Genomic DNA, 26,424 nt, shown 5'->3' on the forward strand with positions numbered 1-26,424 from the left:
GAAAAACATAAACCACTTGAGTTCATACATTAACTAAAATCATTTAAAAAAGCGTTACAAGAAAAAACTAAACCTTTACGGAAATTCATGCTTTTTACTGCAGTTTTTTGTTCACGTGTGTGTGTATGTATATTTATAATGTATATATAAATACACACACATGCATGTATTTAAGAAAAATGTTACATTTATATATTAAATATATTAATATATAATTCATATGAGTATAAATATGTACATGCAAATACATGTTAATATGTTCAAAATATATGCTGTGTGTTATTATATACACATTTTAAATATACACAGTACACACACATATGTGTTCTGTCTCAACTGGTGTCCCTCAGGGGTCGGTTTTCAGGTCCTTTACTTTTTAACATTTATTTGTCACCTTTTGAGATCGCTAGGTCTCTTCCATCTTAACATTTGTATGCAGACGACACCCAGATTTATAGACATTCAAAAAACCTCATGAGCACCTTGACGTTTGCTTTATTTTGTCTGACTGCATACTGAAGATTAAAAATATGGAAGGATAATATTTTCTTGTGTTTAAACGGTGGTAACACTGAAGTTATGCTCAATAGTTCCCGTTCTTTCTACATTTCTAAAGCTGTTTGGGTTGAGGTCATAACCACAGACCTGAGGCAATTAAACAATTCCTAAAGCTGGTCCTCTGTCCCTGACTCTTGATGGCTCTGTTTTGGAAATCCAGATTTTGTCCAGAGCACTGTTAAAACCTCTTTTTTCCACCTCAGAAAGATTACAAGATTGTGTCCTATGTTAAATTTTACAGTCGTGGAGATTCTGATAAATTCCCTTGTCATCTCACGGTTGGACTATTGTAGCGCTTTCTTAGCCGGAGCTTCTAAATCTACACTTAATAAGTTGTAATATGTACAAAAATCAGCCTCCAGGATCTTAACTGGGACTAGGACTGGCAGTCATATTACTCCAGCGTTAGAATCTCTGCCCTGCTCTCGTTCAGGTGTTAGAGTGGATTTCAAAATGATGATGCTTACTTCTAAAGCACCAGATGGTCTGGCACCACATTACCTGACAGAACTGTTCCATCCATACACTCCTGGTCGTAGATTGCGTTCCTCTCAGTCATACTTGTTGGTTGTTCCTCAAACACGTCTAAGATCTATAAGGCTTTCTCGTTCTATGCTCCTGTGGAATTCTCTGCCTCTTGAACTTAGGGACGCTCAGAATTATGATGTTTTTAAGGTTCAACTTAAGACATTTTTTTTGCTTGTTGATTTTATATTGTTTTTTATTGTATTGATTATATTGTGTTCAGCACTTTGAGAAGCTGCTTTTAAAGGTGCTTTATAAAATAAAGATTATTATTATTATTATACATTGCAAACAAAAACTTTTATTTTGGAAGTGATTAATCTTTTGACAGCACTAACTGAAATACAATAAATATTATTTCAACTAGTGGCCAAGGCTCATTTTCTCCTTCTAATTGAGTTTTAACTTGATGCAGTAAAATAACTGAAACTGAAATAAAAGATAAAAACTATATAGACCACATTGGGGAAAAAAGGAAAAACTACTACAAAAATGAAAAATACAACAATTTTATTAAAAAAAATTAAAATGTTAAATCTAACAATAAAAACTAAATCAAAAAATTAATTAAAAACGAATAGTATCTCATTATTCTAAAAACTGCTTCGTTAACACAAAGCTTATTTGCTTTAAAATAAGTGTTTTATAATATCAGGAGAATCAGCAAACACAAGACTCAACGCTTTCACAAAAAAAAAAAACTTTTATATTTTATAAATACTCTTTCATTGAACAATAATCAGCAGGGATCCACCGTCATCAAGAAACAAACAAACAAAATAAAGACATCAGATAACAAATATTCATACCTTCTCTTTTAATCTCCGCCGGGAACAACAGACCAAACCAAACAAAATAAAGTACAAAATAAAAATAAACCAAAACAAAAAATAAAAGCAAAGCAACAAAAACACGAGGTTGGTCTGCAGGGCATGATCTGGAGTATTTCCAGTGCTCTGAAAGGGTTAATATCCTCCATATAAAGTCATTCTGTCCACAATGATCAGCCCCTAAAACAAATCATTACAGCTGCTGCTGAAAACAAACACAATACAAACTAAAGCTGAGGAGAAATATGGCTCAGAGAGTCACCGGTGTAACCTACGTTTACCCGGCGTTTACACCGTGTTTTGTGGGGTATTTAATCACAGCAGTCCGAACCTGTGTCTCCACTTAACCTCCTCGTCTGAATATTACTGAAGAGACTTCAGGATGTGATCATACTCATAATTTAACACAGAACAGAAATAATAATATAACTCTACTGCACTTAATATTAACACTGTTAAACCACGAGGACTTGAAATATAGATATAGGCTTATACTCCGTTTTAAATAATTTCTATAAATACAATTAGAAGTCTCCAAAGTATGATAAATGCACTGTGCAAGGCTTCATGAGCTCGTTTAACCTCGTTAATTACGATATGAACATGTCATCGGTAACTCGATTTCACTCCAGATCATAAATCAGAGAAAATAACAGCAATTTAAATAGAGTTGTTTTCTCAAAAATAGTCCTAAAAATATATTGCATATTCCAGCAGTAGAAACAGACTTATTAAAATATCTCCTTTTTGTTCAGAAGAAATTGAAAGCAGAAAGATGATGCTGTTTCCAAACGTAAAAATTTATAATTTTTTGAACATTGAGACGTTTTTTTTTTTTTGTCTTTTCTGTAATTATTGAAGATAAATGAGCTGCTGATTTAACACTTTAAACATCATGAATATATAGAGACACTAGAAAATCATCTAATGACCAGCTGAACTAGTTAGATTCATCATAACTAGTATCTCGTCAAGCACGGAGGAATAACTCACCCGCAGCGGACGTGAAGCTTAAACTTCAGATGATTCAATGAAAATGATCCAAATTCATCAGAGGATCTTCTAGACTGTATTTCAGATTCAGAATCTGTTTATTTTGCATCTAATATTTCAATCTAAACACATTCATGTCAAGGTGCTGCTGAACAGCTGAAACACGAATAATGAAACGCAATATAATCAATCAATATAATGGTGTTGAGATTTAGAAAATGAAGAGTTATTAACTCTGTGACGGAGGAGAAACTCACAGCACGTGTTTAGTTTTTTGTTGTAGAGTATTTGATACTGTAATCAACTGGATATTTGTGTGCTTCATCTGTTCATTGTTCAGTCTGAGAAACTCTCACTTTGGGAATGTCTTGGTTAGAAATGAAGCGGATTCCATCCAATTAAAGCTCTGCATTTAAAAAAATCTAATTCGTAGCAAAGCTAAAAACCAAGACAGAAATGAGAGGGAATGTATAGTAGTGCAATTACTCTCGGGGAAACTAGAAGCGTCGGTTCGTCAAATAAATATTAAAATATATCTGTGCATTCTAGAGAAGTTAATTTCATACGTATAAAACATAGATCTCCTTACAAATCAGGCCGAACACTTCCGCTGTTCCGATTCGTTGATTCGTTGGTCGTGTTTAACGATGAATGTTTTGTGATTCTCGCCGTCCTTTGGTTCGTTTGGTCAGATTTTAGAGAAAGAGGCAAAATTAATCATTTACAAAAGCTGCAAGACATTAGCGTGAGCTTCAGTCTGACGACTGATAATCACTCAAACACACGAAGAACATCGGCTGAGCGTCACACAAACACACCCTTAAAGGGACAGTTCACCCAATCGTCACATGACAGGATAGAAAAATACTGTGGAAGTCAATGGCTGCCGTCAAGTGTTTGTTTGTTTCCAACATTCTTCAAAGTATCTTCTTTTGTGCTTATCAGAAGAAAGAATCTCTTAAGAAACTCTTAAGAATCTCTTAAGGCCCGTTCACACCAAAAACTGCAACCATAACTACACACTGAGAAATAAACTGGTGTAGGACTTAATTTGAAACAAACTTTGCTCAGAAATTGATAATATATTTTACATTAATTATAAAGAAACAGCAAGTGACTCATTGAGTTTAATGTGATATTTAGAAAAGTAATTGTTGTTATATTTACTGCAATAATCTGTTTTATTTATAACTTCGAAAAATCATTATAGAAAAAATAAAAACATCAATTTTGGATTTTTTATTTATAAATTTTTAAAATCTGACGGATTCTGATTCTGAATGTTTTAATTGTTTATCACTTAGACGACGTGTGACCCTGAAGCACAAAACCAGTCGTAAGGGTCAAAAATAATCTCTCCATTGATGTTTGGTTTGTTAGGAGGACAATATTTGTCTGAGATACAACTATTTGAAAATCTGGAATCTGAGGGAGCAAAAAAATCTAAATATTGAGAAAATCATCTTTAAAGTTGTTCAAATGAAGTTCTTAGCAATGCATATTACTAATCAAAAATTAAGTTTTGATATATTTACAGTAGGAGACTTTACTAAATATCTTCATGGAACATGATCTTTACTTAATATTCTAATGATTTTTGTCATAAAAGAGAAATGTATAATTGTGACTCATACAGTGTATTGTTGTCTATTGTTACAAATATACCTGTGCTACTGATGACTGCTTCTGTGCTGCAGGGACACGTAATGTTCATCTGTGTTATCATAGTTGTGGTTGGAACTCAATATTTTGATAAAATGACAGTGATTATAGTTATGGTCATATCGTCATTAGTGTGAACGGACCTTTAATCTGGATCTGTGGTCTAGTCTTAAACCAGTGGAGATATTTTATGAAAGCCTTCTGGATCCTTCAGAGGTTCCTCCATCGTCCCTCAGCAGTGTGACAGTCCAGTGTAGATGACTGAAAGAACCAGCAAACCTTGAGCGCGCGAGCGGAGGAGGCGAAGGAGACTGAGGCAGATTCATCTTCAGCGTATATCAGCTTCACTGCAGGTTCTCGAGGATGCGTCCGTAGCGGAAGTCATAGACGTGTCTGCACAGATACACCAGCTGTGGATCCACGCCGTCGGGGACCAGGCGGTGGGCGGGGCCAGTGCTGTCAGAGGGGCGGGGCATCAGCGGGGCGTGGTCGGACACGCCCTCCGAGCGCCGCTTCACCAAGGCACAAAATCTGTAACATCACATGCCATCAGGCTAGTAATACTATCTAATTAATATTAAGACTTACTTGTTCCATCATATTTGTTTTTCTGTGTTTTTACAGTGTTGTGCGTTCCACAAACAATTCTGTTGAGTTTATGAACGCAGCGGCCAATCAGAGGCGTTCAGATGAGTCACCGCTGAAACTGAGCGGAGCGGTGCTTACCTACAGTACTGTGCTAACGGCAGAACATAGCAGCGGTCCTCGATGCAGGCCACGCTGTTCTCATCCTGATGACGGGACGCGAAGATCTCGTTCTGAAAGAAGACACAGTGACTGATCTCCAGCAAGACCATGATGCATCACAGACGGAGCACAACACAAGTTACGTGATCAGACTACTCGTTCAAGACACTAGTAAAGTTACACATTACTTTTGAATTTAAAAGAAATTGTGTCCCTGCAGCACAGAAGCAGTCATCAGTAGCACAGGTATATTTGTATCAATAGACAACAATACATTGTATGAGTCACAATTATACATTTCTCTTTTATGACAAAAATCATTAGGATATTAAGATAAGATCATGTTCCATGAAGATATTTTGTATATCTCCTACTGTAAATATATCATTTACTTAATTTTTGATTAGTAATATGCATTGCTAAGAACTTCATTTGAACAACTTTAAAGATGATTTTCTCAATATTTAGATTTTTTTGCTCCCTCAGATTCCAGATTTTCAAATAGTTGTATCTCAGACAAATATTGTCCTCCTCACAAACCACACATCAATGGAGAGATGATTTATTCAGCTTCAGATGATGCAGATGACCCTTATGACTGTTTCTGTGCTCCAGGGTCACAAATATCTGAGTTACTTTTTCAAATAAGTATCTCCAGTTACTTTGTTTCTCATGTTTTGACTGACAGCTCCGGTGTTGCCATGGTGACAGAAATCAGGACTAAATATGAACATTATTTACTCATCTCACCTGCACAAAAACAGATTCAGTTTTCCTCAAAATGAATAAAAACAGTGAAATGCAAACTCAGAATATGATTCAAATCTGCAATAATTAAATGTTACATTACTCAAATATCCTTTATGTATTTAATCATATTTTATCAACCAATGTCTTTCCCGCTGATTCAATTCAAGCATATTAATAACCAAAAATGACTTTAGATTTATATTTCCTTCAGTCTGAGGCTTATTCATTTCACTTTTGATGAGAAAGGGCTTTTACATTTGCCAAACATAGAACTTTCTATAATAAAAACAAACACAGTCCAGATGAGAAAATGTAACAAAAGTTACACAACACATAAAAAGTAACCAAGTAATGCAATTAGTTACTTCTTTAGGGAGTAGCGGAATATTGTAAAGCGTTACTTTTAAAAGTAACTCTCTCATCTATCACTAACCCTGCACATGAGCAGCACTAATACATTTAAATATATATATTATATATTCATAAAAAATTATTGCTCTTTTGTAAGTTTTGATTGCTTTTATTCATTATTTTGGATAAAAGCATCTGCTAAATGACTGAATGTAAATGTAATAACAGCATGTGCTGACCTCACAGTGCATGCTGGGATCTCTGCCGCCCTGCGTGTGCTCAGGACGATAATACCAGAACAGACTCATCATCAGCTCTCCTGAAACAACACACATCAGATCAGCTCACACAACTGAGGAGCTCATCGATTCAACGTCATTCCGGCCCACAAATAAACACAACAAATAACACTTCACGTCACGAGATTCATGCAAAGCATGCTGGGAGCTGCACAAATTCACAACAAAAATGATTCACTGCATTTACACAAACAACAAGAGCAGGTTAAACATCGAGCAGAGCGGCTGAAGAACTGTTACTGAACTGTTTCTTTTGTTACTGTGCAATAAAGCAGACAAACAGCCCATCACTTATATCTGTGCTGCACGCGGGCCGCTTCGATTACTGATGCACGCTGGGTGAACCAATCATTCTTTTGAATCAAATGATTCCTATGTGATTTGTCACCTGTTCTGGGGTCTTCCCACAGAGCGGAGATCTTGGCCACGTACGGCAGTGATTTCCTGTGGGGTCCGGACCGTAACAGCACCGTGTCTCGCACCCGGATCACCTCTCCTTCACGCTGCACTCCTTCATAACACTGACGGAGCACCGTCTCGTCATCGCCCTGCAAAACCACAGCCGACACATTCCGATAAATTCTCTGATTGCAAAAATGTTTTAAAGATGATTTTCTCAATATTTAGATTTTTTTGCACCCCCAGATTCCAGATTTTCAAATAGTTGTATCTCAGACAAATATTGTTCTCCCACTGTGCGATAACTTTATACTTGTTTATCACCCGACATCCTACAACTGATTTCTTCATTCTTTTCAATTCTATTTTATCTATAGCACACCTGTACTTACAATTTATTACTTTTTGTGGTTTATATACAGACATGCAAGCTCACAAGAGGTCAGAAAGGTGACATAGTTGTGAATATGAGCCTTGTAGGGGGTCTTGGGGTTTTGTGCTCCAGGGTCACATATGTTTATAAATATGCCTAATGACCATAACAGTGCAAATGACATCAGGAGGCAGAACCGTGCAGAATAAGAGCAGGAATAAGAAGGAGATTGTGAGTGTTGAGAGGAGAGATCTGCTCAACGGTCGTCCAGTCCTTCAATCACTCACCGCTATAAACACCTCCTTCTCCGTGGGGACTCCCACCGGACGCCATCCGTTCGTGGCCTTCTTCTGCGGTCTGGCGCTTGCTGTGGGGTGCTTCTGGCTCACAGCGAGCGAGCCGTGGGATGGTTTGGTGTTCTGAGGGCATTCTTTGCCCATCTGCCTGCGGTCAGACATGGTGGACAGAAGACTCGGGGCGGCCGGGGTCACTCGGGGCATGCTGGGACATCCGGAGACATCCTCTTCTAAAACAGCAGTCAAACACACATCATGAGAAACGCTACATACAAACACACATCTCAATGTTACAGTCAAGTTTTGGTTTGTTTATGGTACAGCAGGAAGAAAAAAAATAAAATAGCTTTTTGTTATTAAACAGTGGTTTACTGAATAAAGCAGGGCTCTGTCTTTAAATAACATGTATGTGAGCTGCAGTTTATGGTGCGGTTGAAATGCTTCATGAACATTTAATGCAAAATAATGCACATTTTACCTTCATGCAAAATGAAAACTTGCATTAATTTCGAACATTTAAAGATAAGGATAAAACTAAGAGTTATGCAAGTTATGCGCTGAGGAAAGCATGTCTCAAATGCATTAAACCGCACATGCCTCTGACAGAAGACTACCTGTAGTGTCATGAGAGTCGGTGTGTTCAAGTCTTCTTTACCACAGCGTGTCGTGTAAGTCACACTGGTGGGAGCAAGATGGCAAAGTACTATTTCTAACAAAAAGATAATTCAACTCAACTTCTACAAAACGATGAATAAAGAATGCCAACTGTGCGTTTTAGCTTTTTTATGTTTCTATGTGGTGGGTTCTTTATTTTGAATTTGTAAATTTTATTGTTTTTTGTTCTAGTGTTTGGTATTCAATGGTGTTTTGTTCATGCAACTTAGGTTTATTGTATATGGGGGAAAAAATTATTAATTTTACCAAATTACCATCAATACTGACGCTGTGTCAGTCAAGCCACTGACTCCTTAAAGAAAGCCTTATTGGGAAGTTATATATGTATATAATTAATGCAATTAGTTACTTTTTAAGAGAGAAATGCAATATTGAAATCACCAGCAGAAATCACTAGCTCCAGCGTGTATCGTATCACAGGGCTGTAACACCACAGACGGATATACTTCATTAATTAGAAATGGCCAAACCGCTCCCTCCTCCAGTCTCTGAAATTCTTGCACTGATATGTTGCTCTCCATCACGCAGCGCTCTCGTTAGGATGACAAAAAAAGCTTTAAAAGTTACATTTCCAGACTGCTCTTCCTTAGAGCTTGTCAACGTCAAAATAACAGCTGGCCAATCAAATCAAAGTAGGCGGGGGTTTACTGTTCACAGAAGCAGAGCACGCGTGAAGCAACAGTTTAACATTGAAAGAGCGAAGTGAGATGATCTGGACTATGTTTATGTTTTTTAATTCTTGTGACATCCCTAATATATATATATATGTGTGTGTGTCCCTGCAGCACAGAAGCAGTCATCAGTAGCACAGGTATATTTGTATCAATAGACAACAATACATTGTATGAGTCACAATTATACATTTCTCTTTTATGACAAAAATCATTAGGATATTAAGTAAAGATCATGTTCTATGAAGATATTTAGTAAACTTCCTAGCGTAAATATATCAGAACTTAATTTTTGATTAGTAATATGCATTGCTAAGAACTTCATTTTGAACAACTTTAAAGATGATTTTCTCAATATTTAGATTTTTTTTTGCTCCCTCAGACTCCAGATTTTCAAATAATAGCTGTATCTCAGACAAATATTGTCCTCCTAACAAACCATACATCAATGGAGAGATGATTTATTCAGCTTCAGATGATGCATACATCTCAATTTTACAAAACCGACCCTCATGACTGGTTCTGTGCTCCAGGGTCAGATATATAAATGAAAGCTGGTCGCCCAGAGTTCAGGACATGGTTACGGTCTCGTCGTATCATTATGTTGGTGAGATGGTGAAACAGCACATCACAGAGTGGTCATCCTCACCTGTTTTAATGGGACGGCTGCAGCTGGAGAAGGAGCAGGTCCGGCTGGTGACCGGCTGCACGGCGCTGAAGGCGAATCCTCGGACCCGACAGGCCTGGCGGCAGCAGAAGGCGGGGTGTGGGATGCGGCTCAGACTCGGCCCGGGGTGAGCGATGTGGACGTAGTAGCTGGAGCAGCAGGGGTCAGCGCACAGAACCAGGCACTCGTGCTTGACCCGGTGCTCCTCGCCGAGGAAGAGCGCCAGACTCCGGCGGACGCAGCAGAAACACGGACTCAGCTCCGCCTCCACCGGCTCCTCCTTCACCAGCTTCACCGGACGGTATCCCAGCATGCTCTGGTATCCGGGTTTAGTCAAGCGGTGGCTCTCCGGACTCAGTTTTGACTCCAAGCTCCTGCTTTTGCACACTTCGCAGGCGCCTTGTGATTCCGGCTGTTGTTTCTTGGGCTCCTGCGCTGCTCTGGGTTTGCAGAGCGTCGTACTGTGGGATCTGACCCCTGTGCTTGTTTGCGGTGGAGCTGGTGAGCTTTAGCAGCGCGGCGGCGTTGAGTCCAGCCAGGCGTCGGGGAACAGGAGCGTACAGACTCTCTCCAGCCTCATCCTTCTTGGGGTTTTGGCACGTCTCGGACGTCCTGGCTCTTTTGGAGCAGGTCTTGGTTTGCTCTGTAGTGGCTTGTTTCTTCGTGAGTTTGGCACTTGGCGGTCTGTCTGTTTTCTCGAGCAGAAGGCTGTTGAGCGCCTCGGCATTGAGCGACGCCAGTCTACGTTTGCGTGGCTCCTGAGCTGAAGGTTCATCGGAGGTTTCGAGGCATTTCTGCAACGGCTCCCTGGTGTTCTCTGCTTTCTTGTGGGCTTTTTTTGTCTTTTTGTGCTCTGGATCTCTGCTGGGATCCACCTCGCTCGTCTTGGTCTCATTATGTAGGCGAGTGAGCAGAACGTGACAACCCAAGGCCTCGCTTCTTCCTCGTAATGGGTAGAGCTTCCGATGGCGCTCACTCGTAGCATTGGACTTCCCTTTCTTAGTCTTACTCTCATCCATTTTCATTGAACGCTTTGCCAAACATTGACTCTCCTTGACTTTCTTGGCCTGCACAGGCCAGGCTCCGCCCACTGTTTCACCATGTGACCAGCTTTCCACGTGGCCCCGCCCCTCGCTGCGATATCGGCCAATGGAAGTGTTTTTCCGAGCATGGGTCATCACATGGTCCCGAGAAGAGCTACGGGATACAGAGGATCTCAAGTTATTATCACAACACTCATGAACAACAGACCAATCACAGGGTTTCTGTAGGTTTAAGAAAGCAAATTTAAGACTTTTTAAGACCATGTGAATAAAATGTAAGGAATTAATAGAAATGAATTTTAAGGATTACAATATGGTCTCTAGATAAAGTGAGCTTGAACACCTCTGATCTCAAGCACTTCACATATTAATAACTCGTTATTGTACGTTCTGATCACACTGCTCAAAAAGAGATGTTCTTCAAATATCTAAAAATCCGCAAATCAGGATACATTGGAGATTTACTGGAAATGCAAATATGAAGTTTTGTTTTCTGAGAAACAGATAAAGTGAGTTTATGATTAAAATGAGAACAAATATCTGCCAATGGAGTTTTCTTTAGAGGAAAAAAAGTTTATATTTCTGACTCCCCTGGCAGATAAAAACTCATTTAATATTTGATCAGTTCCTCAGAAAACAAGACTCCGTATCTTCATTTTGCTTGATTCAAGGATGTTTAGATGTTTGTACTGGAAAACAAGAGAGAAATACAGAGGAAGAGATTTATTATGTAACATTTAATGCCAATTTAAGACTTTCTGCTCTGATTTAAGACTATTTAACTGATTTCATTTAAACGCTTGTTTACTATTATTTTCTCAGTGGATACACAAAATGAGAAATTGTGAATTTTGATAGCACAGACTCAACAAGATTATTTAACTCTACTTTTACAAAATATGCATGAGGTGTTTTTAGATGTTTTTAATCAATTTATGAAGGTTCTATAAATGTAATTGTTACATATCTATTGTAACTGTACAACACTTTATATTTTGCACATACAACATCTTATTGTAAAAAAAAAAAAAAAAAAAAAAAATCATTCCATTTAACCAATTTGCTGTTAATGCAGATGATGTATTTGAGTTGTTTTCTGGACTTTGTTCATGTTGTAAAAGCGATCTTTCAGACATAACTTGAGCGCACCAGTAGAGCAGCAGTCATACAGACGACTGTTACGATGTTTTCTGTCTTTCACCCGTTCACTTTTACTGGAGCGCCTGAGACGGTTCAAAACATCACTTTGAGCACCATATGTGTTTCTAATAGCATGAAGATCACGTGCTGAATTTGGAAGCAAATACTAGAATACTACACTCACTATTTATGCCATATGTTTCTATTGAGCTCAGAATTCATCAAGAATATGAATTCATGTATGTGTCTCAATCCATGAAACAACAATCCTGCATCTTTGAGCAACCGATGTGTGTCCCTGCAGCACAGAAGCAGTCATCAGTAGCACAGGTATATTTGTAGCAATAGACAACAATACATTGTATGAGTCACAATTATACATTTCTCTTTTATGACAAAAATCATTAGGATATTAAGTAAACATCATGTTCCATTAAGATATTTTGTAAATTTCCTACCATAAATATATCAAAACTTAATTTTTGATTAGTAATATGCATTGCTAAGAACTTCATTTGAACAACTTTAAAGATGATTTTCTCAATATTTAGATTTTTTTGCTCCCTCAGATTCCAGATTTTCAGATCTTCAACCTTTAACTGAACTGCAAAGACGCTCGAATGTAAACAAACGGTGACCAGCTATTCTCTGCTGTCGGGGTGAATCGTGACGTAACGCACGTAAGCGCGAGCGGAGGGCATTTAAAGTTCGACGCTGAACCTGGCGCGAGATGTTACCTTTTACGGTTGTGACGTCACGCCGTTTATTAGTTCATGACGTCGTCGCGGTGTTTGTTGTTTATTAGAACGCGAGAGGCCTGACGCGCTCCTTCAGCAGAAATAACGCCCTTCCTCAGCAGCAGCGTCGATGGCGTTAAACACGAGCTCTGCTGCACGCTCTCAAGTTAGGGCTCGCGTCATTGCGACGCAATTAAAGCGCTGCGTGCGGAGATCAAACGCGTTCGCGCAGCGCGAGAGGTTAAACGCGTGTTTGTGTGCGCGAACACTCACCAGTTCAACGCGCGGTAAAGCGTCGCGGTCCCGCGGGTGTTCGCTCGTCTAATGCTGCTGTTTCTCTTCCTGCTTCTGCGAACCAGTAACACACACACATGCTGATCCTGCTCATCCAATCAGCAGAGCGCGCTCTTCGGCTCTACAGTACGCTTCAGATTCGGCGTCAAAGTGTCAATAACTGGGAGCTGAGCACGCGTTATAACAAAGCAATCAGCGCTTATAAACGTGTGGATATCATTGCATTAGATATCACAAATATACAAGCTAAAGCCTGTGTCTGCTTTAATAAAGAACAGTCGCTGCTTCCTCTCGAGCATGTAGCACTTTATCAGAGATGATGTGCCCTAAACAGTGTCCTGCACTAATATCGGCACTCTTGGTAAACATGAACAAAGAGAAAACAAATCTGCATCCTTGATCTTTTCATTCACAAAAACTCTTAACCTTTCACTGAAGAAGTAAAACAACTGAAAGTAGGGAGAAAGTCTCATGATGAAATAAATGTTTTTCTCCAATGACTCATTTAAATTGTCACCATATTAAAATGAGGTTGCTATAATTTTAACAGTTGTTATTGATTTTGACACGAACAACACTTTAGCTCTGCATCCTAACTCAAGCTACTGTCAAATAAAAGTCATATTATTATTAATATTATCAGACAGGCAACATAAACCTGTTTCTGGATTTGAAACAATATCACTATCACAAGAAATCACTTTTTCTATTAAGATATTTATTTTGTTAAGGAAAATTAAGCAAAAATCTGGCTTTAAACTTAAAAGAAATAAAGATTTGAGATTTATCGTGATAATTACTTTTGTGCCTGAAGCAATAAGTTTAGTTGATTTAGCAGTTTTTCTTGCATATTAAATGTATTTTGAGTGTGTGTGTGTGTGTGTGTGTTAAGAGAGTCTGAACTGATTCATTAATAAAGCTCTAAACTAAACATCACCAGCACATGCTCTAAACAGGAATAAAAAGATTCCACAGATTCATCAGGTGACGTACAGAGAACAAAATCAAAACAAAAAATTATACTGCACAATAATTCAGATTTTTTGCAATGTGACAATCTTAAGCTGTAAAAATGTATCTGAATGCATCATAAACAAACATGAATTAACAATAAACAATGGTTAATGTCTAAATGATTCTTATTTACTCTGGAAAAAATGGTAACATCTAAGATGACTGGATTTATTCTAATCAAATTATTATTTGGCATCACATAATCAACATAAAGTGAGTTGTTTTATACCAAAGTTAATTTATTCTTTATAGGTTTAATTTTTTTTTATTGGTTTTTTATGAAATATCAAAGGTTACAGGTTGTGAAGTTTTTATTTTTTATCTTGGACATGGATCATATTTACTGGATTAACTGGACAATAACATCATAATATGCTGAATGAGAAGTAAACGCACAAGGAAAACAATGACAGTCAAAGGACATGAGAGAAAAAAAACAGTAACTAATAAAAATGACAGAAAACTGACAAAATTACTAAAACTAACTGTAATTAAAATGAAAAATAAATATAAAAATCTAACTCAAAATACTGGCAAAAACAATAATAGTATAATAAATAAAATATACATGATTTAAATATTAGAGAATTTAATTAGGATCTTTTATATTAAACTAAATGTAAAGGATATTATTTATTTAGAACATCAAAATAATGCATTGTGTTGTTTTTATTTTATATAAATGTCACAAAAAATCATATTTTTATACTAAACATAATATAAATATAAATGAATAAATATAAATAGAATATAATATATCACAACTATCTAATTAGAATCTTTACAAATGAAGCGGGCTGACTGTGAGGTAGTATAAAATCATATAACTGGCTAAAATGAACTATATACATAAAAAAACAAACAAAAAAAAAACCGATAACTAATAGAAAGGCCAAAACACTCAAAATTACTAACACTAACAGTAATTAAAATGCAAATTAAACATAAAAATCTAAATCAAAATATTGACAAAACAATAATAGTTTCTCCAAATAACCAAAAATGTATATTATTTAAATGTCAGAGAACTTTAATTTGGATATTTTATATTAAAATAAAATTAAAGGATAATTTTGTGCATTGTGTTGAGACTTTCTGTTACTGTTTTGCATTCGATGGTCTCAGTTCTCCAAAGAAAAGACACAAATCTCATTGTTATATCAAACTTCTGAAACTAATCTAATGAGAAGCTTCACAGATGAAGCGCTTGATGTTGAGCAGGTTGTTGCTGATTCTGTAGATGTACGAGCTGGTGCTGATGAAGATCTCCAGCTCTGACCACAGAGGGACGGTGCGCGGGTCAAAGCAGGGTCATGGCCGTCAGGATGGCCAGGGCTGGAACGAGATCTCCTGGACACCTGGTTAACGAGCACTGGAAGAGATCGACCGGACAGCCCAGAGACGAGGAGCCACCGCGCCGCAGAAAACAGAGTGAAACACGGCCGAGCGCAGACTGTCCATGAGGACGGGCAGGTGGGCCCGCGTGTGGACGTCCCGCAGCTTCTGATAGCGGTAGATGCTGATGAGAACCGTGAAGAGGATGCTGGAGATCTCCCCGAAGATGGTGAGGAACTTCAGTCCTCTGCAGCTCCACACACTTATCCTGCGAGACGAGCGCGAGAGCAAGATGTCGTAAACGTCCACGATCACGATCTCCTCCAGATTCGCTGCGGCCAGTCTGAGGAGAAAGATCTCGAAGGACTTCAGGCCAGGCGTCTGAAGGATGGAGAGGATCAGGAACGTGTTTCCTACAACGCCGAGGATGGAGATGACGATCCTCAGAGCCAGAGGATCCGCAGAGGTTTCTGTGACGTCACTGCGTCCTGTTTAATCAGAGCTTTTTTTGCTTCCTAAACATGATTTTATTTCAGAATGCTGATGAAACGAACACATCTAACATCAGATGAAGTGAGTCGTACTGCTGTTATCCACTCTGAACTTTAATATTGGGGTACGTCCACCCTTTGCAGTGGCCCGCACTGACCTGAGCTTGACCCTGATTATGATGATAGCTATCCAGCAATATCACCACCCCTTCTAGACAAATTTACAACTTCTCTCTTAAATATTAATAGTTATGATAACGGTATTATTTACCACTGTCATCAAAATAAGACATTAAACCCAATGACAGACAAATTGTGAAAGATGCTATATTAATGAATTATGATTTATAACATAACAGCTGACAGCGTTGGTTTTATTTGTTTTTATACCTTGATGATTTATACAGTAAAAGTACATTTACATTTTTTACATTTAGCAAACGCTTTTATCCAAATCAAAACCAACAAAAGAGCAATAAAAAATGACAAAAAAGTAAATAAATAAATACCTGAACAGGTCATAAAGCGCTGAAGCTGGTTATGATTGACAGGAGTCTCACCTGAGCACATGCTCGTCCTCATCTTTTAACAATGTTTCGGAATGTTAATGTTATCAAACTGATCTGTGTCATTTTAATCAAACACTGTATAGACAGAAACCAAGTAATAGCACAAAACATCACAGAATTCATCAAATCGATCTTCTTCTTCTGAAACGTGTTGACCGCCGTTTTCCCTCCAAGAGATGACGTCACTTCCGGGAGGACGCCGCCGCGCTGGGAAGTGGATTTGTTAGTCAGGTAACATTAAAGGGATTTAACAAAAGATAGATATTTTATTTCAAACATTTCGACTAAAGAAAAGAAAATACAATTAAGAAAGAAATGGATTTTTGTCAGGTTTTATCGTCAAACAGTTAAATTATTAACGTGAGCTGACGTTACATAACCTTGTAATAATCAAAGAAAACGAATGTGATTTATATCATTAAACTGTAAAAGACTGTGAGAGATTAATAATGTAGCTTACTGTAGGAATAACTCTGCCCAAGTTATTTCTGGTGAATGCAGTGAGAAAACGCTGAAATAAGGCGCACCCTCAGTCACCGGAACGCCTCGCCATTGGTCCGCGTGAGAAAAACAGCGCGAGCGGGGAGCGGTGGCGGTGAGTGACGTCACGTGGCCACCGAGCGCGGCGGATCAGTTGGTTTGGGAGGCATTTCGGTTAGGAAGCACGGAATCCGCCGAGGAACGCCACAGACGCCCCGGGATGAGTGAGCCCCGGAGCCGCAGAGCTGAAGCGAGGTGAGGTGAGGGATCGAGAGCGCGCGCGTGTTTGTTGACTCGAAGCGCTGCTGGCGGACTCCCGCGTGCACGAGCTAGAACTAACTAGAACTAGTTAGCGACTAACCTATTGCGATGCATGGCTTGAAATACGCGCTGCACAGAGATCCTTTGCTCGTTTGGACTGTAACAGAACAGTACCCGGATAGTAAACCTGGTCCGAGTCCACTTGCACAGCGGAACAGATCCGGTTCAGATAAAGCGGATCAACCGATCCGGATCCGCTCCGGTGATGAAGCGGCTCTAAACCTAATCTGAAATAGAGCTGACACACATTATATAGACTAGATTGCTCTATAAAAGCTTAAATATTCCATATGTCTCCCTTTATTAATGTAAAAAAAAAAAAAAAAAAAAACTTAAATCATTCAAAACTTGAAAAAACAAAGCTTTCCTTGGCCAATAACAATGAAACACGGTGTAAAAAGTAATTACATGAAAAAATTAAATGCAACCACAAATTGTAAAAAACTTTATCTCAAAAAAGTAAATTTAGTTCTTTAACTTTGTAAAGTTGATCTTTAGGAATGAATTAGTTCAATTCAGCACAAAAGCTTCATTATTCACGTTGTGTCAGCTTGATGTTGATTTAATAAAGTTTAATATCAGTGAAAATGTTGCGAAATTAATACATTTTAAAAGAGTTGATTCGGCAATAAAGCAGCTCTGCAGAAAACAGTTATATAAACTCAATTCAGTAGTGTTAGTACAATCAGATCAATATTATTCCTGAATATTCAGTGTGTATTAAAGGGGTCATATGATGTTGCTAAAAAGAACACATTATTTTCCACATACTGTACATTATTGTTTCTCCTCTGTGTCCCGTCTTCTGAAACACATAGATTTTTACAAAGCTCATCGTTCTGAAAAGCGAGGTGTGCTCTGATTGGCCAGCTATCCAGTGTGTTGTGATTGGCCGAATGCTCAAGCGTGTGCCCCTCACATACTGTGATGTGTGTCCCGGTCAGAACACCGACGAGACAAAAACAATAAAACCCATTACAAACAAGCCATTTGTAGCATCCAGTGGGGACATGATTACTGATTATAATGACTTATACTGTGTTTTTACGTGTTGTGTTGCATACCGCGCTGTGTGAACATAAAACCATGTCTGCATCTGTGATCAGAGAAATGACAAACAACAAGCGCTACTCTACACTGCTCAAAACTCACGTTTGAATAATCAGTGGCAAAATCTTTAAATATGAAAGTGTACTTACAGGCTGTGAGACAGAAGTGCCAGACTGTCCCACTTTACAGAAACAGCCCACACTGTAGGCTACTCTCCCAGCTTCAGGAACAACACACACTGCGCCGGCGGCAGCAATACTACACCGAGAATCAAAGTTACTCCTCCTTTCTTTGCATGAACATTTGGGCGGCGTTATGCAAATCTTCCCACATACTGACGTAGACATGTGCACGAGTCTAAACTTTGATAAAGAATATCTCTTTGGGTTTGAGACTTTATGCAACTTTACAGATCTTCTTTATTCACCAAGAGCTTGTTACACTCCAAAGAGAAAGGAACACTTGAAATCGCATCATATGACCCCTTTAAACACCAGCTAAACAATCCAGAGGTGACAAACTCCTGCAGGAGCCTGAAACGAAGGAAACACACCTCGGGAGAAACCAGGAGCAGTCAGCTCCGCTCTCGTCTGGATAAATGAAGAAAGATGGTGTGACACGGGTTCAGGCTGCAGCACTAGTGAGATTGTTCCTGCTCCTGCTGCTTGAAGATCAGGAAACGATCAGGTTCTTTTAAAAGCCCTGTTTACACAGGACTAGTATGACCCGGTGACCTCCAGTCATTTGTAATAATTGCGGAGGTTGTCTGTGATCTTAATCCCGTGCGGATCGTCCATGTCTGTAATTTATAAAGTAAAAACTCCCCCGCAAAAACACCTACCATATTTCACCGAACACCGAGATGATAATACTAGTCCCGTGTGAATCAACATCTCCGTGATTTGGAGGGTCTTATATAATTTTTCGAGGTTTTTGTTTCCTGTGCGCCTTTTTAACCATCTTTCGTGAAGAACAGAGCTGCGTCGGAGTGTTTAATAGTGTTTTGGGTGCTGTCATCATATCACTACACCATACAATTTACAGAAAGAGAAAGCTGAAAAGGTTTTGAGGTTAATGTGTTACAAATAAATCAAGCATAAAGCTTGAGATATTATTTAAACCTGGTGAAATGACACAGTGCACGAGACTATATAAGTTTAATTATAAATAATTTAGTAAAAAATAAAAGGCTAATTGATTAAAATCATGAAACATTTACAATCTATCAACAGTTTATTAAAAAGTGAATGAAAGTTATATTTTCAGGGCCGTTTTATTTACGCAAATAGTTTTTTTTTTCTGTGCTTATTTTTTTAGACTCAGTTTTTATGTTTAAATCTAATTTTAGTAATCACAAAGCATGTCCAGTTAATTAAAAGAGTTAAACTTACGTGATTTAATTTTTGTCCTCATCCTGTCAGACCCACAGTTGCATGCTCTCTGTTTCATTTTTCATGAATCTGTTGTAATCCTTCGATCCGAGCATCATGAGGGTGTTCTGTCATCCTGTCTCTGTTTTGTTTTCCAGCAGCTTCCGATGCTGAAATCAGCCGGGTGGTGTGGTGTTTAGATGAGCCGAGGTGTGCAGCGATGGAGAGCACAGCAGAGGGAATGCTGGGAAACGATGATGGGTCCGAGGCGTTGAGAAGCAGCGGTGATGGTGTCGGCGGCGTCTCGGTGACGCTGGAGAACGAGTCGGTCTGGAGCCGCTTCCACAGCCTGGGCACGGAGATGATCCTGACGGCGCGGGGCAGACGCATGTTCCCCTGCTGCCGCTTCCGTCTGAGCGGTCTCCAGCCTGACCTCAGCTACTTCCTGATCCTGGACATCACGCCTCTGGATGAGCTCCGACACCGCTGGACCGGGGACACATGGGAGCCGCAGGGAGCCGGCGAGACGCACCTCCAGAGCCCAGTGTGTTTCAGGGATGGAGCGAGTACTGGCTTCAAGATAAATCAAGATAAAATTCCTCGCGGTTCGTATTAACGTTACATATTTGACATCATTTAAACCGTATTTAGGGCTGGGCGATACAATTAAAATCTTTAAAGTTTATTTTAACGTATCACAGATTCTCGTTTTTTTTTTTTTTTTATGATATTTAACTAGTCAACTTAAAAATGTAACTACAACTTTATTCAAGTAACTTTTTCTTTATTATTTTTTTTTTTTTATGGTAAATTCTATTCTGAGAATTTGTCATAAAGCGACGTTTTAAATATCAGTCTCATGTGCACACAGCAGGAGAGTCGTTTTTCGTTTTGTGTGAAAACACTGCGGAAAGCTGCGAGGTTTTAAAAGAGTGCTAAGGGAATTCATATATGAAATAATTAATTAAATGAATCTGAAGGTTCTGACTGTCTTCAGTCTTCTTTGTTTTCATCTCCGCTCCATGTAATACCTAATAAAGTAGTGTTTTTATGAGAAACGGCTGTAATTCTGCTGCTCCGTCAGCGCCCCCTGCTGTCAGAGAGCGGATCTACAGACTCACATTCAGTCTGTGAGCAGTTTCTGTCTGGACGGTTGATAAAAAAACAAGTTTATCTGGATTCTACACGCTTAAACTATTGTGTGACGTCTCTAGTGTGTTTCCATCCGGACTCTCCGGCTCCGGGTCAGCGCTGGATGGACGGGCCCGTGTCCTTCTACAAGATGAAGCTGGCGCACAGCTCTGAGGATCCGGACGCCGCTGTGGTTCTGCGTCCCATGCACCGCTATCAGCCGCGGCTCTACGTGGTTCCGGTCAGCGACTGTCCCGAGCCGGACGCTCACGTCTTCACCTTCCCCAAAACAGCGTTCTATGCGGTGACCAGCTACCAGAACCCGCTGATAACCCGGCTCAAGATCGACTGCAACCCCTTCATGCTGGCGTTCAGAGAGGACGGGCCGAGCGCTCGCCTCATCCAGAACAAGCTCAAGCTGGCTCTGAACGGACGCCCGGCGACGCCCGCTGACCGAGAGAAACACTGCAGGTGCATGCTCTGTTTAGCTCTGGCAGACGTACATTTATGTGTTTAGGATAACGTCTTTGATGAATCATTCGCAGTAAGATCAGGAACACAAACGAAGAAAGTCAATTTTGGGTCAAACGTTTTTAGAACCATTTTATTTTAATCCATTTAAAATTTTAGTTATCAAAAAGCATGGTTAATCAATTAAAATAATGAATCATATACTATAAAATTTATTAAAAACATTTTTTTTTTTTTTTTCCCCAAATTTATATATTTTTTTAGTTTTATTTCTTTCCATATTCAGTTTTAGTGGTTAAATTAAATTACTTATTTAGTATAAATAAGGTCTAATTGATTAAAATCATGAAACATATACAATTTAACAACAATTTATAAAAAAAAAAAAAAAAAAAAAAACATATTTTTAGGGCAGTTTTATTTTTTCCCAAATTAATTTTTTTCTGTCTGACTCTGTCTGTTTTAATGGTTAATATAAATTTTAGTAATCACAAAGCATGGCCAGTTAATTAAAATAGTGAAACTTACATGATTTAACAACTATTTTTTTCCAAATCCTGTTGTGCCACATACCAAATATGTAAATCATGTAAATGAATCATATCTGTGCGTGAGTGTAGTGTTTTAATTGTTCATTTGACCTGTTTTTGTTTCTCAAGAAGAAAGTTCTGGGTCATATTTCACTGCAGAAAAGTTCTTTATGCAAAATTTAATGACTTACTCCTGTGCTTTGAAATATTTGTGTCCCTGCAGCACAGAAGCAGTCATCAGTAGCACAGGTATATTTGTAGCAATAGACAACAATACATTGTATGAGTCACAATTATACATTTCTCTTTTATGACAAAAATCATTAGGATATTAAGTAAAGATCATGTTCCATGAAGATATTTAGGAAATTTCCTACTGTAAATATATAAAAACTTAATTTTTGATTAGTAATATGCATTGCTAAGAATTCATCTGAACAACTTTAAAGATGATTTTCTCAATATTTAGTTTTTTTGCTCCCTCAGATTCCAGATTTTCAAATAGTTGTATCTCATATACTAATATTGTCCTACTAACAAACCACACATCACTGGAGAGATTATTTATTCAGCTTTAAGATGATGCATACATCTCAGTTTCACAAAACTGACCCTCATGACTGGTTTGGTGCTCCAGTGTCACGTGAGTTTCGATGAGACGCAGGCTGTTGTCATCATGAGTGTGTTTGATTATGACGGTGTTTCTTCTTTTGCCTGTAGCTCGACGCACACACAGATCATGAGTCCAGTGAAGAGGGAAGGAAGCGGGCGTCCCGTGATGAGACGCTCGTTAGAGATAGATCAGCCCCTGAATCAGCTGATGAGGTGACTCTGGGACCGTCCCAGAGCTCCGAGCCGCACAGACCTGGGGTCAGCCGCGGTGTGAAGCGTGTTTACCGCAGGGGCTGGAGGAGTGGCGCCAGGAAAGCCAAGGCTAAGTGGTGGACTAACGTGAAGCACAGATCTGCTGCGGTCAGCCCCCCCGCGGACACAGTGTCCATGCAGCCTGACCTGGAGCACGTGGACGGCCTGCTGTTTGTGTCCTTCACTGCCAAGGTATGAGACACCAGCTGCTATATCCACTAGAGGTGTAACCTTCGGCGCGAGCCTCGGGTCAGTTTTACACACTTCACTGCATATTAAACATCACATGTCCACCAGCTGGCTATAAAGAACAGAAACTTATCAAGTTCTGCCTGGTTTGGAAACATGTAAATGATCACTACAAAAATAGAAACTGAATGCAAGATCTGGAAATAATTCTAAAAATTGCTATTAGTGTTTTTTTTCAGTTTCTGATACATAGAGAACAGGATTATACTGAATACAGATATTAAACCAAGACTTCCCACAGCATTTACTCAGAATGAACAGCACTGGTGTGTTATGCTCTGCTCTGTGTCACAGGAAGCGCTGGACGTTCATGTTGGACACATGAGGAGATCTGTGGGAACACCCGCCTCAGCTCGAGCGGAGAAGCCAGCGTGTGCTGCAGGTGTGTGAGCGTCTGATCCGTGAGCGTCCTGCGCTCTGATGATGAGGATGATGAGCTCATGTGTGTGTGTGTTTGTGCAGAAGCCGGCGTGACGTCTGCAGACTGGATCTGTGCGCAGGAGCTGGTCTTACTGCAGCAGCTCCAGCAGCTGAAGAACCGGCAGATCATTCATCCTGTGCTTCAGCAAGGTGAACACACGCCAAACCTGCACGGTCTGAACGTGATGTACTGGATATCGTCTGCTGTAGCGATGTGTGATTCAGTTTCTGAACTACTCGTGCTGCACGTGACGGGATGCAGATCAAATACACACAGCGCTCAGAACCCTTCTGCGGTTCGTCTTTTGCTCGGTTATTCTCTGGTTTACTCATTTCTGTTTTGGTTCCTCCACAGTTGGGCTGAAACTGAATCTTCTGGATCCCGCGGCACCCATAGACCTGCATTATCTGGGCGTTGCTCTGCCTCTGCCTTCACCTGTCCTCACATCATCCTCTCGTAAGCAAAATGATGAAGATTATGGCTCTGTTGTATGTGTGCTGCTTTTATTTTGCTCACGTTTAACTAAAGAACTTACTTTAGAGTGACGGAGTCTAATATGAATCATCACCGACATGAATGAGATAAACATAAAAGCTCTCAAAAGTAAAACGTGGAATTAATGATATATTTGATTATCTGTCCGTTTTGTCTGTGTCCAGACGACGCTTTCGTTTCGCGCACTGGGAAGACGAGGGATCTGAGCAGGATCAAGGGCTGGATGGAGAAGTTTAACCCTAAGAGCACAGCTGACAGTAAGACATGATAAACACAGCTCCTTCACTGTAGAGATGGATCCTCTGAATGCATGGTGATTCTCTCTGGAGCTTGTATTTCAACAGCAGATGGCGCTCTACTCTAGTTTTTTATCCACACACTCAAACACTCAGAATCGTGAAAAATCTCGATGCTGAATCATGTCTCGATTTGCGATGCATCGGTTTATTTTCCCAGCGCTGCTTCGTTTATTGGCTTGCCGTGTCTTCAGGTGTGATTTTCTCTTGTTTCCGCTGCTGCTCAGGCTCGGCCGGTCACTCGGCGTTCTCCTCGGCTCTGCTGGACGAGTATCTGGAGGCTGAAGGTCAGCGGATCAGTGAACGCGCCGCCGTGTTTTCCTCCAGCGCTCCGTCTCCGGTGCTCTATCAGCTGCCCGTCAGGAGCAGCAGCTACGTGAGGACCCTAGATAGTGTGCTTCAGACGCGCAGCTCTGCCCCCTCCGGAGCCCGTGACAAGCGCACTAAAGCGTGGCGATCCCGACGAGGTGTTAGAACGGCTCCCGAAGCCTCGGTGCGCTCTTCCTCGGCCAGACTCCGGTGGAAACGCAGCGTGTCTGAAGAGCCTCCTCAGCGTCCGGCGGCGTCCAGCGGAGCTCACTCCAGACGCAGGAGAAGGTACCGGCGGCGCAGGCGAACGCTGAGGTTCAACAGAGACGCGGTGGACGGAGCGCAGTCCTCTACAGTCGCTCAGAAGCAGACGGAGCTGCAGGCTCAGGAGGAGCAGGCCGTCTCTCTCGGACAGAGTCCCACTCACATCAGCGCCGAGAGAGCCGGCTTCGCTCTGAGCTCGCTGCTGACCGCTCAGGTGCGTCCACTCTCTCTCACACACACACTGGGGCTGGCAGAAACTAAAATCTAATTTTGTACTTAAATATTATCAATATTTGAATTATTTGACTAAAAAACACTGCTCCTTTAAGCATTTTGAGAGGGGAAAAAACAGCCTAAATTATTAAGCTGTGCGTTACATTATATTATTATATTCAGAAATAATGTAGGCTAAAATAATTGTAAATAAAAGCACAACAAATCCTCTAAAGTTGTATTTAGGCTAGCTGTGCTACTGTAAAGAAACAGGATTAATATGTTTTCTCCACTTGATTATCAATAATAGATATTAGCACAAGATTTAATATAAATATATTGTTCAGTTTTCTCATGCTGGAATTAAAACACCTTGTCCCCTCATTAAGAGTATGTGCCGAAGTGTTAGGATGATGTTGAGAGGCTGATCTGTGCAGAGAGCGGAGAAGACGCAGCGGGTCGGGGACGGTGTGTGTGGGAAAGACTTCTGCCGGCTGGGCTGCGTGTGTGAGAGTCTGAACAGAGAAGTGCGAGGATCCACTCACTGCAGACGCGTGCAGTGCATGTTCAGCTGCGGCTGCTTCAGACACAAGATCCTCCTCGTGCGCTCCGAGACCAGCGCCGGGAGCCTGGTGGCCTTCCGTAAGTCTGCACGGGACAAGCACTCGTTCACAGAGAATCTGCGTTTTATACTTTCAGGTTTAATTTGGTACATTTATTGGTTTTCATTCTTTATAGGTTTTAGTTTTCAGTACAGCAAGTTGTATTAAATTAAAATCAGAAACGTTTTGTACTAAAATAAATAAAACTTGAATGAATAAAAACTATATCTGACCCTGGAGCACTAAACCAGTCATGAGGGTCAGTTTTGAGAAATTGAGATGTATGCATCATCTGAAAGCTGAATAAATAATCTCTCCATTGATGTGTGGTTTGTTAGGAGGACAATATTTGTCTGAGATACAACTATTTGAAAATCTGGAATCTGAGGGAGCAAAAAAATCTAAATATTGAGAAAATCATCTTTAAAGTTGTTCAAATGAAGTTCTTAGCAATGCATATTACTAATCACAAATTAAGTTTTGATATATTTACTGTAGCAAATTTACTAAATATCTTCATGGAACATGATCTGTACTTAATATCCTAATGATTTTTGTCATAAAAGAGAAATGTATAATTGTGACTCATACAATGTATTGTTGTCTATTGCTACAAATATACCTGTGCTACTGATGACTGCTTCTGTGCTGCAGGGACATATATAGACATTTAAAATAAATACTAAATCTAGGGCTGGGCAATAAAAAATAATAAATATTAAAAAATAAAAATTTATTTAAAAAATTTATTAAAAACAAATAATAAAATCTCAAAAAAAAATTTCAGAATGTTTGACTGATTTTTAACTAGTCGACTTGAAAATGTAACTTCAACTTGATTCAAGTAACTTGTTCTTTATTAACTTCCTCTAGTTAAAGAACATTCTGTTCCGAGTGCAGCATGAAGTTGTGAACATGATGTTAATGTTAAATATCTTT

General features: G+C 39.6%; 3 protein-coding genes across 8 annotated transcripts in view; 2 read left to right on the top strand and 1 right to left on the bottom strand.

The window, feature by feature from the left end:
* Positions 1–4,678: 4,678 nt before the first annotated feature.
* On the bottom strand, positions 4,679–16,496 carry LOC109058824 (bromo adjacent homology domain-containing 1 protein-like). The gene is given in 8 exon segments (XM_042755923.1): positions 4,679–5,099; positions 5,295–5,386; positions 6,656–6,735; positions 7,104–7,263; positions 7,775–8,013; positions 9,779–10,253; positions 10,255–10,993; positions 16,360–16,496. Coding segments are annotated over 7 exon segments (1,953 nt in total). The 5' UTR covers positions 10,975–10,993; positions 16,360–16,496; the 3' UTR covers positions 4,679–4,912.
* A 46-nt stretch (positions 16,497–16,542) lies between these two features.
* On the top strand, positions 16,543–22,610 carry LOC109058797 (T-box transcription factor TBX6-like). 6 transcript variants are annotated; one of them, XM_042755918.1, is made up of 4 exons: positions 16,543–16,650; positions 19,799–20,245; positions 20,855–21,242; positions 22,493–22,610. In XM_042755918.1, exons 2-4 carry the CDS (start codon positions 19,861–19,863, stop codon positions 22,599–22,601), a joined length of 882 nt encoding a protein of 293 aa, XP_042611852.1. In that variant the 5' UTR covers positions 16,543–16,650; positions 19,799–19,860; the 3' UTR covers positions 22,602–22,610. The 6 variants fall into 6 exon arrangements, with proteins under 6 accessions (XP_042611852.1, XP_042611854.1, XP_042611848.1 ...); XM_042755920.1 differs by having other exon boundaries at positions 16,592–16,650; positions 19,802–20,245; XM_042755914.1 differs by lacking the exon at positions 16,543–16,650 and adding an exon at positions 17,015–17,154.
* Positions 22,609–26,424, top strand: part of LOC109084199 (MAX gene-associated protein-like) — a 14,910-nt gene continuing 11,094 nt past the window's right edge. The window contains exons 1-7 of the mRNA XM_042755913.1: positions 22,609–22,828; positions 23,180–23,267; positions 23,348–23,455; positions 23,661–23,762; positions 23,966–24,058; positions 24,325–24,884; positions 25,321–25,525. Of these exons, the coding sequence (XP_042611847.1) occupies positions 22,772–22,828; positions 23,180–23,267; positions 23,348–23,455; positions 23,661–23,762; positions 23,966–24,058; positions 24,325–24,884; positions 25,321–25,525 (1,213 nt within the window). The 5' untranslated portion in view covers positions 22,609–22,771. The remainder of the gene's footprint in view (positions 22,829–23,179; positions 23,268–23,347; positions 23,456–23,660; positions 23,763–23,965; positions 24,059–24,324; positions 24,885–25,320; positions 25,526–26,424) is intronic.

Source organism: Cyprinus carpio, unplaced genomic scaffold (genome assembly GCF_018340385.1).
Source record: "Cyprinus carpio isolate SPL01 unplaced genomic scaffold, ASM1834038v1 S000006757, whole genome shotgun sequence".
Classification (NCBI taxonomy): domain Eukaryota; kingdom Metazoa; phylum Chordata; class Actinopteri; order Cypriniformes; family Cyprinidae; genus Cyprinus; species Cyprinus carpio.